This window comes from Charadrius vociferus, unplaced genomic scaffold, assembly GCF_000708025.1.
Source record: "Charadrius vociferus isolate BGI_N301 unplaced genomic scaffold, ASM70802v2 scaffold161, whole genome shotgun sequence".
NCBI lineage: Eukaryota > Metazoa > Chordata > Aves > Charadriiformes > Charadriidae > Charadrius > Charadrius vociferus.
In genome coordinates, this window is record NW_009646928.1 from 2618996 (window position 1) to 2633697 (window position 14702).

The 14702-nt window shown below is 36.6% G+C and overlaps 1 protein-coding gene across 1 annotated transcript in view; it reads left to right on the forward strand.

Moving 5' to 3' along the window:
• LOC104294878 (neurabin-1-like) overlaps nucleotides 1-14702 on the forward strand; it is a 40844-nt gene extending 26142 nt beyond the window's left edge. The window contains exons 13-18 of the mRNA XM_009894548.1: nucleotides 504-597; nucleotides 1657-1728; nucleotides 2309-2504; nucleotides 8160-8276; nucleotides 12884-13072; nucleotides 14456-14702. Coding sequence (XP_009892850.1) covers nucleotides 504-597; nucleotides 1657-1728; nucleotides 2309-2504; nucleotides 8160-8276; nucleotides 12884-13072; nucleotides 14456-14623 — 836 coding nt within the window. The 3' untranslated portion in view covers nucleotides 14624-14702. The remainder of the gene's footprint in view (nucleotides 1-503; nucleotides 598-1656; nucleotides 1729-2308; nucleotides 2505-8159; nucleotides 8277-12883; nucleotides 13073-14455) is intronic.

Here is a 14702-nt window from a genome sequence, read left to right on the forward strand (position 1 = left end):
AGAATACTTCAAGCATAAAAAAGGATGATTGAATGCTTTATTTGCTCAACTGTTGCATTAAAACTGAGTTTCTTTCATGCATCTTGTATTGTTTATCTCACTGATGTATTTTGAAGTTGACTTTTTGCAAAAGAAGGAGGTACTTTTTTCTAAACCTATCTCTAACTATCTTTTGTTTGTGATTCATTAAAGCAAAACACTGTGGTAAGTTTTCTATACTGTCTACAGAAAGATAATTACAGTTTATCAAAAGCAGTATTTTTGATCAGTCATAAGCAACTGTTGTGTTGCCATTTTTCGATCCCCAGACGATGGGAAGGTGCCATAGAGAATAACTTATGTTGATATGGCTGTACTATTTTCAGCTAGAGTCTGCATGCGTGAATGTGAATTTTAACACTGTTACCCAGGTTTAAGTATCTTATTTACTTAGAAGCATCATCACAAGTACTTGAAACTTGCAAGTATTTTTAGAATAGCATTTTTATTTTTCAACCCTCTATGGAAAGCAGAAGAAAAGAAAAATGAAGACAAGACAGTAGAAACAAATGAAGGAACATCGTCAGGGAAGTCCAAAAGGAGATTTCCAGATTTTGGGTAAGACTTTACTTGTGTTCATTTGGAAATAAATGCTTTTCGGGTTACTTTTGGAGAATATCATGTTCTCTACATAAAAAAATAAATTACAAAATCCGATAATGCTAATTCATAGCAACAGCACTGGACGCAGTGCTTTTCATCCTGAATTTGTAATGTTGCGTTCATGTTCCCGCCACATTTTGATTTTATTTATCTGTACTTTTTTCTCCTCTAAGAATTTCTTGGGGTTCTTCAGTTTTTCTCTGAATGCAAAATTTCTCTATGAGTTAAATTGCAAATTCATGCATAGTTTTATGCCAAAATATTGTTGGAGCCTAGACCCTAATGTTACGTCCTGCTGGCATTACAGTCTAAAATAGATAACTGTCTTGCCTTAATTCCCTCTGCAGTAGAGGTGTCAGTACCCAGGGTTTGGCTATAGTAGCTGCTTACTGAACTGTTCCTTGGAGGCAGGATTGCGACTGGGGTAAAACAAAAGTGCAAGCTGCATATTACATGGAAATGCAGTGTGGTAACTGAACTCTGGGGATTTGAGAGAAGAGTTGCTAAATTTTGCAATAAGCCTTGCTCCTTTGGAGCCAGGTATAAAGCTTGTTGAAACTAGCTAACATTGAAGACTCGGACTGGTACTGCAACAAATAAATCATAATATATAACAAAAACGGTAGCTTATTTCGCACACAGATAACATAGTTAATGACTTATTTCAAGTCACGCTGCATTGCATATGAACATTTATATAGCAGTAGAACTGTGTTCTTTCTCTTGGTTGTATCCACTATAGGCTAAGTTTCTTTGGGTGTTTTCTGTGTTTATTTTGATTATATGTGGTCTTTGAAAGGTACTTTCAAAATTCTGTCATGGCTCTTAAATAAAATATGAATCACAGTACTTTTCTAATTGCATGCATAATCTGTAAAATCATGCTCTGTGTAACAACATACACATGGCTTTTTGTAACTGTTGAAATCAGTGTAAAGACTAGCTTGCTGATTAAAAAACCATTGCACTGTGTAAATGTAAACACTTTATAAAAATTGTCTTTTTTCACTTCAGTGGATTACGGAAATCTGGGGGCAAGGGCAAGAAACAAGAAAAAGAAAATCTAAGAGGCTCTCTGGATAGCAGGTAGTTGTTTTGTTTGTTTAATCCATACATGCTGCATTCCGAAAATATTTAATTTCTTTAAAACTATCACTACTGTTTGACCTTAACGTACGTTCAAGTGTAACAGTGGCAAAATTCTATGAAGATTAGTATAACAATGTGGAGGTGAGCTTCTAATCTCACGAAATAAGAAAAAATATGTAGAGTAGTATAGAGGAAACAGTAAAACAGGGTTACATTTTAAAGTGGTTCATAGGATTAACATGTTGTTCCCCATCTTAATTAGAAAAACTATGTTTTGCTTGGGAAGATGAATGTTGAGTAACTTAAATTAGCAAGTTATTTGAAATTCTTAAATTGTTGTGTGACATACTGCCAAAGCTCTTAAATTTGTGTTGTTCAGTAACTCAAATTATTTTGCATGGGTATTTAAAGGCAAGTATCAGTTTTCATTTTAAATATTAATGGGCTGTGAAAGGGATAAAAATGAGTGGTATGTGTTTTGAGTTTGTTGTTGTTTGGGGGAGGTCATGCGTTTGGGAGGTGGGGTGGGGTATTTTTGCTGCCGTTGTTTAAACACCATTTAATATACATATTTCAGAGGTTCCCGAGAACTGTTGGATGACTCGGGCAACAATCTGTCAGCATCAGATTCAGATTCCCCTGTTCCTACTTGCATGCCTTTCTCTTGGTTTGGAGACAGCCACAAAGAGCCTCAGATTTCTAGTAGCAGCCTGCATGTTACTCAGAGCGGGCAGGACAGTTACGAACACGGTCAAGAGAAGAACAGAAGCAAGGTAAAGATGACTAATTTGTGCTTTGATTATTTAAGCATTGCATCTTGATAAAGTAAAAACATCAGTGCTTAGTATGTGGAAGCTTGATGACTTAGTCTTTGACCACATTACCTCTTACAAACATTGGTGCAGAAGTTTGAGACTTTACAGCCCTCTCAAGCAGAGACTGCGGGAGTGTTCCCATTCCCTCCTGTTCAGTTGAAGCATCAGTGGAGGCTGTTCAGGCTAAAGTAGCATCTAAGGAACAATCACAGGGTATGTTTTTTCACTGGTTTAAAATGCTAAAAGTGATACTAGCTTTAGGACAGTGTACTTTTAAAAGCCACACCTGTTTCCCTGTCTAATACAGTCTAATACTTGGAGGAAGTGTACATAGAGGTCAGCTTCCCAGGCAGTTGGCCAACCAGTTCTTACCATACTGGTATATAGGAGTGGAGTACCAGAGAGGTGGATGAAGATGGCATCCCGTTTTTCATTAACAGATTTAGTATTGAAGGTCAAGAGACACATCTGTAGAACACTGTCTCTTTTAGGAAACTGCTTCTGAGTAATTGATAATGTTCTAATAATTAAAAGCCTTTTAACCAGATCTTAAGAGTGAGGCTACACGGTTCAGTTTATAACCATAATGTTACCATCTTTACAGTTTAAACTATTTGAAAGAAATGGCTGTAAAAAGAAGTTTAATGTGTGCGCTGTCTAAATATTTTGTGAAAACCTATTTCAGTGTAAGACTGTCAGTAACAGTCTTATTAATTTACCTTCATTCTTGTTTCCTTTGGATTTTGTCAGTTTCAAAATTGTAGCCATTTGAGTAACATCTTAAGCTAGGTTTATTCTTGAGTTTCACTCTTTTTCGTCACTTTGGTTGTCTAAAACACCTTTTCACCTTCTCCTTTGTGTTATTGGAGAGAAATGAGTTACAAATCTAGAAGAGAAACTTGCTGGGTTGTAGTCCATGAAGTCACTGATACTTTTCATAGATGGCAGATAACAAGAAGTTGGCTTTCCACACTTCCAGATGTTGATTGCGCTAAAATGCTGTTGTAATACGTTTTTTTAAATTACTTTGTTTTCTTAGTGTGAATTTGCAGTCCCTGTGACATAATTACACTGTCTGCATACATAGTTTGTAAAAAAAAAAAAAAAAAAAAAAAAAAAAAAAAAAAAAACAGAAAGAGGTTTTAGAACCATACAATGCCCTACTGTAACACAGAAATGTAAGAGTAGGGACTTTTAAATCTCTGAAGTGGAACAACTCTCTACTGTCCAGTGTGTGTCAGTCTTGTGTATTTACAGCTCCTGTATTGTTTGCTTCTGTTGAAGCATGTAGTGGCCAAAAGATGTTTCTGTAAATAACCCAGGGATCTTGGGACTGCAAGATCCATGTTGAAGGGGATATGCATATACTTTGGGACAATTTTGATTAAATAGGAGTGCATGATTGATCTCTTAATAGGCTGCAACAAAGCTATCAAGAGATGTTTTCTGTATAGAGAAACATTCAGTGGTTTAGCTTTCAAAGTCATTGGTTCAGAAGAACCCATTCTTTCTCTCTTCGTTCCTTGTTTCTGTCTGATTCAGGTAATTTTTCTGAGCATAATAGAAGTCCCACTGCTGCATTTTTACTATAAGCACGCATAATGTGCTTAAGCACCCCTTAATGTGTTTATAAAGATGGGGGTTTTGGCAATCAAAAAGGTATAGATCTTACCAGATTGGGTCCTCTTTTCCTTTCCACGTTGCCCTGAAATCATAGCATTTTCTTCTCATCATTGTATACTTTATCCGAGTTAATTATCACTTTAACCTTCCAGCTAGTTTCTTGCCTACTGTTTTATTTTTTGTTTCCTTCTCATGCTCCAGTATGTAATTGCTGCTTGCTGCTCTTCTCATTTCCTTAGTGCCAGTTGCAAACCAGCAGCTGGAAGAATATACAAGTCTTCAGCTATATGCCTGCTTTGTAAAACGGCAGAAAGCTGACCCTGTGAAAGAACAGATTCTCATGCATTAATTGATCCTGAAATCATACTCTGAAGTCAGGCTGTTTTTACTTTGCAACGTTTGGGGTATTTTATGAAGATGGTAATGTGACAGTAGCTACTGCTTGGAATGACTGATCTTTGTATATCTTAACCTGCAGTTGATCGAGTTTGCACTACAATAACAAGGCTTTGGCTGGTAAACCTCACTATGAAAAGACAGTAAAACTGAGAAAGAAATGTGCTTGACCACTCAGCAGAGTCTTGTTACTAAAACAACATAACAGCAGAGACAAAATAATCTTTTTCCTGATGTTAACTCCGTAATATTTATTGCTTTTATGTCTGTAGTATCCTGTATGATCAGGGTGAAAGCATTTCTTACAGAGCAGGTAAAAGTAGAAACCCTAAAATAAGAACACTGTAATTTAAAAATCTGAGTCTTTTGTATTGCGTATCATTTCTGTAGTTGTGTTTTAATATTGATGGTGTAAGGAATGTAATTATATTTTAAGTTTTCTGTTTCTGCAAAATTCGCCTCTATAAATTACTGCACCTAGAAGGATTTTATTTTCTTAAAACGATACTGAAGTTAGTCTTCAACTTATAGTTTGGCAAAGTAGTGAATCAACTTCTTGTTGCTTGCGAAAGCTAGAAACACAAGAACTAAAATCCTGTGATCTGAGCGTTTGCAGACTGTTTAGCCTTATGAGATCTCTAAATTACACAGTTCTTAAATTAGTCCCTTTACGTAATCTGCCCCTTGATTTAGTCCTGTGCTCTGATACAATACAAACACATACATACCATTCATATTCATTATTTTTCCAGAGTGTTCTTTAGCTTCTGTAAGCTTGTATGCAGTGTTTCATTTTCATTCCAAGGAAGAACACCGTGGTATATCCTAGTAACTTAAATCTGAGGAAGCATACCTATAAAACCTCTCCTATCCAAACTCTGTGCTCTTCAAGAATCAAAAATATTTGCAACTGGCTCTAAATCCTTAAAAAGGAATTACTACTTCTTTAAACCTAAAAGGAGCAGGGGGAGGAGAAAACATTACAACTGGTGCTGAGATGCTTTACTTTTGTCTGTTTTCTTCATATTTTGTCTAAGGTCTCATTAAATATTTTGCTCAAGTATCATCCTGTCTTTTTTTTTTTTTCTGGCCCAATTTTGTTTCTGATTTGCTCTCAATTTCTCTGCAAAGGTAGAACAAGTGAACTGAGGGTGGCTAAAGGAAAAGTTCCTAAATAGATTTTCAGTTTGTGTTGGAATTAATTTGAGGATAGGTTGCAAAGTATTCTGTTGTTTCTGGTAATACTTTTTACATCTAAAAAAACTGAAAAAGTCCCTAAAATATAATGTAATAAATAAAATAATCTACATGGTAAATAGAACACAATTTTTCAGTCATATACAATACAGCACTCCATGAAAAGGTAGCAGGAAAACTAAAGTTGTGGTTGGGGTTTTTTGTTTGTTGGGGGGGTGGTGTGGTGGTGTGGGTTTTTTTTCTTGTTTTTTGGTTTTCAGTAATTTAGGGTAAAGGGGAATGCAAAGATCAAGTATCCACCCCCAAAACAAAACCAGAATAATCTAGAAAATTTAGAGTTCAGGTTAAACTGAAATCCGAACTCAAATACAGAAGTGCTCAATGAAGACAACTGCAAAACCATAGTTCTCTTACAGGAGCATAAGTTACTGAAGAAAAATGTCTTTAACATCAGCATAATTTAGGATCTCAGATTATTTCTGGATATAGGGATATGGTATGGCATCCTTACAAAGTATAGTTAGTTGATTAGAGACTTGATGAAAATTAGAGAAAATAATGGTAAATAATTGCTTACTGTTTGTAGGCAGTAAACAGTAGTGCTGAGAAATAAATTTTAGAAGGCAAAAATAGGTGGCATGCTTTTGGCAGAATTATTTTTCACTTAGTAAAGAAAAATAACGTAGAGGTCAGGATCTGAGTTGGAAATGGAAATTAGAAAATATTCTGGGAAACACATACATTAGTATTCTTTGGAAGGATTTTCTTACCAAGCCTGCTTGAAGTTTTCAGGTGTAGCATCTGGTTTTTTTCATAGTCTTCAGCTTGAGTCACAGGCTGCTCAGGTGACCTGCCTGGGGTTGTACAAGTACTGGCTGCTGGGTAGGTTTGAACCTAGATCCTGCTGGTTTTAGATGCTAAGGCAGGCGTACAGATCCAAAAGATTCCTTTAAATACAGACTAAGTGTAATAACTGAATGTAAACAGTAAATGCTATGAAGATTTTACAGTCTTTCAATGTGGTAGTTCTTACATTAGTCATATTTCTAACCTGAATTTTACTTCGCTACGTTAAAAAAAAAAAAGTACTGTATTCATTTATTACAAGAATAAATTTGTCAAAATCTTTTATTTCAAGAGAATTTTCTGTTTTGAAAATGAATTATCCAGGCTGTCAAACTGCATAATTACTGTAGATTTACATGTTAAACCATTTTTGGTAAAGATGTCTGAGTAATTGTTTAACTTCTGAAATGTTCAGCTTTATTATAGTGGGTTTATACTATTTGGTGCTCTACTGTAAAGAAGATTTTACATAGCTTGATACAGTCCATTTATTATAAAAATTCTTCTAAATATATCTTGCATATATGTGGTATTTTTCATATCAAGGTAATTTTCAGATTACATGATTCCGTGCCTCAAATGCAGCAGCCTCAAAATTGAATCATAGAGTTGTTTGGATTGGACGGGACCTCTAAAGGTCATCTAGTCCGACCCCCCTGCAATGAGGAGGGACATCTTCAACTAGATCAGGTGCTCAGAGCCCTGTCCAGCCTGGCCTTAAATATTTCCAGGGATGGGGCATCTACCACCTCTCTGGGCAATCTGTTCCAGTGTCTCACCACCCTTACTGAAGCTGTTACAATGAACAACAATACAATACAGTATCTTAAAGCAAAATTAAAAGTTTTGGGAAAGCTTGTCCTTAGGCAAGCTCTGTATTCTCTGTTCATGAACCTGATCTGCAAGCTGCTGAATGCTCCTTGCTATTCAATTCTCAAGGTATGTCAGGCAAAGACAGCTTGTTTGTTTCACTGCCAACTACAGTGGTTCTATAGTGGGCAACTATGAAATCTAAACCTAGTTCTCATTTTCAGAATTTTTTTAAGTTATGGGGGCGTTTCTGTGCCATGGGAATCTTAATGACCATAAGCAATTACGACTGATTTTTATCTCACCAACAGAACGACACCTTCTGGAGCACAGTCATAGTACTTGTGTAGGTTTCAGTTGAATACAAATTCGGCATGAATAATTCCACCAAATGAATTTTAAATTGCTTCTCACTGAGTGCGGTATGCTTGCTGAAAAGGTAACCGCATGTATTTCCTTGTGTACTTTAACACTATTTCAGGTTATGACTGATTCTCCACACGAGGTGCTTTTATTGGGGATAATGCTTTAAATTTGTTTCTGTGTTTTTGAATTCAGAAGTTTAACAAAAACAAGTCAGATGCTTGATGTAGTGAGTGCATTTCATATGTGATCTAAAGATAACTGAGTCACAGTATTTTATTTTTTTTTTAACCAAAAATCAAAATTACTAGAATGTCACCGTATGACCTTCTTTTTCAAGGAGTGAGTTAATAAAACATTATTTCCACTTGTTTGCAGAGTAGAATTGTCATAGATGATACATACCATAGCAAGCCAAGTTGTGAACTTTCAGGGTTAGTGACAGAACCAAACCTGTCAGGTCGTTCACACACTTTAACCTTCTCTTCAAATGAGGTGAGTTTCAAAGTGTGTGTATGTGTCTTGTTGATGTTGTTGTTCACACTACAGCATGTTTAATAGAAACAGATTTGTGTAATGTGAAACTAGATGGCTGTTTCCATATTTGAATGTTGAAGAGCACTGTAAAGAATCGTAAGATGTTACTGAACTAAGGACACGGACTAGTAGATGCCATATCAGCCTTTGTGTTCTGATCCTAGTTATATCATAAAAGTTGGAATGAACTCTGTCTGATCAAACTGCAGTTTTTTTATTTTAAATGTAATACCTTTCTGTTCCACTGATTTAAAGTAACTTCCTGGTGAATGAAAACTGCAGCATTTTTGACCTTGCCTTCACATCTGTGCAGGTTTGTCTTACCATAAAATTTAATCTAAAGAAAAACAAACAAATGAGGGGAAGAAAAAAAAAAAAGGGCAGAACATAGTCGTTCTGATACATTGGTGGAAACTAGAGACCTGAAAGTCAGTGTTCATTCCCCTGGAGAGCTAACTCCTTTGGCTACGGCTGAAACCTAAAGCTGCACTTTGGTAACATTCTGAGATATTGTCTCATTTGGTGTTTGACTGATGGTTTGCTATTCGCTATCTTAAACCAGGCTTTGGTGAAAATCTTAAAATATTCCAGTAATATGTATAAAGTCAGAACAGTCTTACAAACAATGTTATAAATATGAAATCACTAACATAAAAATATGGATCGTCAAAAATCGTATAATTAGTTGACAGGTTTCAGTAGTGGATTAATTTTGTGCAGATTTTTGTCAGAGATGACAGTGATAGATCTAATGAAAACCAGAGGAACTCCAGTTAATATCTATCACTGCAAGTGCTCCCTGTAGTTTTGAATGGAATGGTTCACGAATGGAGTATGTGTTTTTACAACTTTCAAGCAGTGTAAGTCATAAGATTTTAACAAAGCTAAATATCTTCTTGAATACGTTCTTTCATCAGTGTTACAACTTTCAGTTTCTCGTTCTAAAACTCAAATGAAAGTTGTCTATTACTAATTGTGCACGTATAAAGTGCTGACGTAAGCCTTTTTTGTTACAGATGAGTGATTCTAGTGTTCTCTCTAGTTCATATGTTGCTTATGCATATGACCAATGAAAAAGGTTATTTGTACCTTTTCAGTAATTACACTGATTATCACGATCTGTTCTGAGGATAATGATTAATAGACTCTGAGCTAGTTTCTCTTTTGGAAAGCAGTATGTGTGGAAAAAAAAATAGGTAGTTCTATTCTTGGGAGTTTTTAATTAGTAGTACAATACATTGAGGTCTAGGAAAAAATAAGTAACCAATCTTATAGCAATCTTGGATATTTCAAATCCTTAACTTAAGCCCTTTGCAAGTAGAATTTCTACCTGGTGCTTGTTGTTTGGATGGCTTCAGAAATACCTAGCTGGGATCATGCTAGCCAGTGTAACAACCCCTGCTTGCAGAGGAATGGACTACTGCATGCTGCCCTACAAATCCTGTAATTGTTAGGAGACAGGAGATGGAAACACCTCTTAGAAATCTAGATGGGAGCAGCACTGAAGAGTCTGGCTTTGCTGGACAGGTACTCACAGGCAGTTTGGGGAAGTCACTGCGTGGTGAGAGTTAGGTGGTTAGCAGCCAGCTAGTTACAGCAAAGGCACCTCCACACACAGTTGGTTAGCAAGCTGGCTGGTAATCCCTCCTACCCTTCTAAAGGTTTTAATCTATTACATGGTGTGATGGCATCGGTGTTTTCCCGAGTTTTGTATTTTTATCTTTAGAGCCTTCAGTATTTCTGTACTTGCTTTCTGAATCACCTATGTTTTCATGCAGGAGTACCTGGTTTCGTGTGCTCCATGCCTTAGAAGTAGTTTTAGTTCTGCTTTGTGAATTTGCAGCTGGTCATGGTGTGTGTGGTGGCTGTTTTGTGGACTGTAACTCTGGTGCACAAACAACTTGAGACAGTCCCTATGCCTCTGGAGGGTTGGTACACAACTGGGGAGGAAAAAGATGTAGAGGTGTTATTTAATGACCAATAAGCATTACTCCGAAATCGGTGTTCTTCCTCTTATTCTTCTACACTTCACTTTCCTGTTGATATTCTGAAAAAAGTTAAAGCTGTGCTTTTCACTTGTGCAGTAGTGAAGTTTTCAAATTGTACAGGATTAAATATCTTCCTGTTCGCCTTCACTTCTGTGAGGAGATGACATCTAAGTGTTTTAACACGGATTCAGCTTTTGGTACAACGTGGTTGGGGTTTAGCATTGTGTCTTCACCAATATGAAGTAGGAGGAGTTTGTTAGCAACTGATGATGCTGAAGGCCCAGTTTGGAATCAGTAGCGCAGTCTGGAGGACTCCTCCATTGTACTGTCTGCTAGCTCCTCTAATCCCGTGTTGCTTGGAGGAACTGGTGCTCTCCCTGAGATTCTGTCAGGGGACGGCATTCCCCTGGCGAAATAAATGAATCTGGGTCTCTTGGTTTGACAGGAGTACACCTTCTTCAAGTACTTATACTCTGAAATTACAGAAGCGAAGTTGTTGCATGGCTAGCATGGATTAAATAAAATTAGTGAGTTCCACCTAGAATAAAACATTTTACACATTTCTCAGTGTAAGATGGGGGGGGAATACAGGTCAAACGTGAAATGTAAAAAGCTTCCCCTTTTTTGTGTCTATTATTCATGTACACTTGCTAGTATGGGACAAAATAAAAAGTTACCAGTATATTTTGTATTACAATATCAGGTTGAAGAGTACTGTTATCTAAAATGATTTAAAATAAACAGGCATTTTGAAATTCCTTTGGTAATTTATACAATGAATCTTCTTTCTCTGTATGAAGGAGCTCAAGCTTGATAGCTTGGATAGAAAACTCACTGTGGCCAGTTGTCTTGATACAGATGCTGTCTAGAACGCTTCAAGCAAAACCTCTTCTAGAGCCCTTTCCTGTTATTTTGTGAAAATTGCAATTTTTCTTTTGTACATCAGGAAAGTGGATGTGTTCACACTTGTTATATCTACCTAAGCATTTTAATTTGGAGTTCATTTTTGAAGTAAATTTCCTGACTGTCCCCACTTGCCTTACTTTGATTCATCTTGGAAATCAAGTCAGATGTGCTCCAACAGTGTTCCCGGTGCATTCCAGCTGCTAGTGGCCATTGAGTCTGTGTGAACAGGCTAGAGCTATTTGGAAGTGAAAATCCTTTGAAATGCTTGTATGGATTTTAAGACCTCAGCAGAAACTGTCCTGCTCCACAAACTTGTTCCTCTTTATCTGCACTACTTCCTAATGTAACCACTGTCCTTTGTTTCACAGAGCAGGGAAAGCAAAACCGTTTCTAATCACGTGTAGTCAGTCCTCTGACACATCAGAAATTTAAAATTGTATTTGTTTCTCCTCAGATGTGTGTTCCATGTTGCGCTCTCAGATCGAGTTTACTGTATGACAGGCCTACATCTCGCTATCTTTCACTTGCGATCACCAGAATTATTTTGTTACATTCAATCAACTCCCAAATTTTCCAACAAAGGTTTTGGACTTTGTGAGATCCCTCTGGTTGGGAGCTGTAGTTATTCACCTGAAACTTACAGGGTCACGTCTCAAATCCATCACTAGAAAGATGCTTATTTCTGTGTTTTCTCTTTCCAAATGACATGAGTAAGGCTCACTGGAAAAAGCAGGTATACTTTCTGCTGTTTTGGAGATGTCTTTGATAAGCAGTGGAAACTGCCGAGGGGAGCAGTCTGCAAGTCAAATGCAGCCTGTACTCTAATCATGAGCTAGTGAGAGATCATTTTGGGCAGTTAATAAAACTTCAGGTAACTCTGATGTTACTGATTCAAGTATCGCACTAGAATTTCTTCTGTACAGACATCGAGCTCTGTTTTATGTAGCTTTTCTTTTGTGATGAAGTAATAGAGGGCTTCAGGATGAACAGCAGTACCTTTTTCCCCTCAGAAGCCAACTGAAATTGAAACAGGGAGCTTCAAAAGCTCTGTGAGCTGGCAAAGTGTATTTTCAGTGGAAGGCTACAAGCTCTTATGTTTTTGAAATGGTCTTCTACTAGGCAGACCCCTTAAAACGTTGATGTGATGGCATTAGATGAAAGAGTAAACAGTCCTCTTTTTTTAGAAATGCATCAAATTTAGTAAAACTGTATCTGGAACTGTCACCAGATCTACTGACTACTAGAATTGCCTTTCTTCTGCATTTCCAGCACTTAACAATAATCAATAATACAGGTGGAAGTGCTACTTAAGTCTTCCTGATGCTGTGTAGGCAGTATCTTAACACTAGGAGTGAGCTACCTTAACCGACTAACTGAGGAAGCTTGTTTGTTGTTAGGATAAATCAAATTTACGCAAATGCTTTGCTATATAATTTCTTAGAGAAACCTTTTATGTTCTGTATTTCTGACTTAGTTTGTGTTGAATGTTGTGGTGTCTTTTTCTTTCTAGCAAACTCCTAGGCAAACTGACTATGATCTCAAGAACTTAAGTCCCTTGGGAGCTAGAGTATGTTTAATAATGCATTTTGTTAATCAGACTCAATTGGCAACTCAAATTCAACATATAGTCAAGTAAAACATTGCTTACGGTTACTTTTCTCAATTGGTTAGGCATTAGATGATGAATTTACAACAACAGGAAAGCAAAATCAATGGCACAGTAGACCTATTTCGGAATGGACCACCCAGCAAGTATGCCACTGGTTAATGGGAATGAACATGGAGCAGTATATTACAGAGTTCACAGCTATGAACGTAGATGGACAGCAGTTAATGCAGCTCGACAGTGACAAGTTAAAGGTATGTGAATATCCCACTATAACTGTATAAATTTCACTGCTTATTCAGACATATTTCTAACCTACAAAGTCTATTTTGCTGTTTTCATGGCTTTTTAAGGGATAGAGTTTTGCTTTTGAAATACTTGGAGACTACACAGTTAGATGAGAATTTAGTAATTCATGGTACACTTAAAGACAAGCTGGTTTTAATCAGAAAAATACCAAGTACTTCTTCCTTGTTTGCATCTTGAGGAAATCAAGGTAAGCATAATTTGCCAAAGGGGCTTGCTACATCTACCATCAATCTCAGCATAAGGCCTTATCAGAACAAGATCCAGCCAATTCAAATGCGTGGAATTGCAGGATCCAGTTTTAGAAATCTGTTCCTTTCACATCTCCTCTTCAAATGGGAAGGCTAAAATCCTATCTGGTGACCTTTTAAATGTGTTTGGTTTTTAGTCCTGCTGAAAAAATCTATTCTAATTCTTTCTTTCAAGTCTTTTCTTCCCGTTTTACCTCTGGAAGCTGCATGGTATGTATCTCTTCTAGTGCTAGTAAACTCTTTCAGTTTTTAGATTACCACACTGCATTTTGGACAGGCACGATGTGTGACTAAAATGAGATTCATGCATCTATTCTGGCATAAGGCAAATTATTGTTAATGATCAATAGTAGGATTTGAGTGTTTTAGGGAGGGGAAAAAAGGTGTCTTAATTTCAGTCTCCAAAATATACTTGCATTTTAGAATAGACGTGTAACACAATGTCCTGTATTTTGTTCAATAAGTATTTCCTTGGACACAGAGGAAATACCTGTTACTGCTCTGTCAAATTACTGTCTTTATTAAGGGAACTTTGGATATTGATGCTTAAAGTTTAATTTACACTTAATGCCATTCGGAGTTCCATAGAGGGTGAGTGAGTGCCATCTGTAACTTGGAATCAGGTACTGCCATCTGCTGATCAAAAATCCCAGTGTACCGTTTACTCACTGAATACACTTTTTAATAATACACTGTAAAAGCCTTAATATTAAAAATTAAGAAGTAGTTACTGAATATAAATTACTCTTGTATAAGAAGAGCTAGAAAAGTATTTTGAGACTACTACTTATTATGCTATTTGCTGGAAATTCTCAGGTGTCTATGTGTTTGTAAAATGCAACAAGAAGTTATTTCACAACTGAACAAGAGTAGGCCCTTGTTTCCTTACTTACCTTGTTAACCAGATGATCGTTTACAATGTTTTTGAGGACTTAGGTCCTTATTTTTCAAATAAACAGGCTATCTTGCAGCAAAGTGAATAACACTTTCTTAAACTGTCCATGCAGAAGCACTGCTGACGGTGCTGTTGGGAAAATTAATGATGGGGTATTTTCTTTTTTTTTTTTTTTTCCCCCAAAGGCTTTGGGAGTTTCCAGTCAAAATGACCGATCAACAATAAAGAAAAAAATTAAGGATATTAGAAAAACACAAGAAAAACTGGAAAAGCAGAAGGAAAAGGTTCAAAAGAAGGAGAGAGAAGTTCGCAAGACTGGCAGAGTGGTAGCCACTCTTGAATCAAGCTGCTAAAATGACCCTGTTTTATTTTAGTGGAGACTTGCTTCACCTTGAGGAAGTTCAGCAGATTTGTATATAGTTGTACAATTGA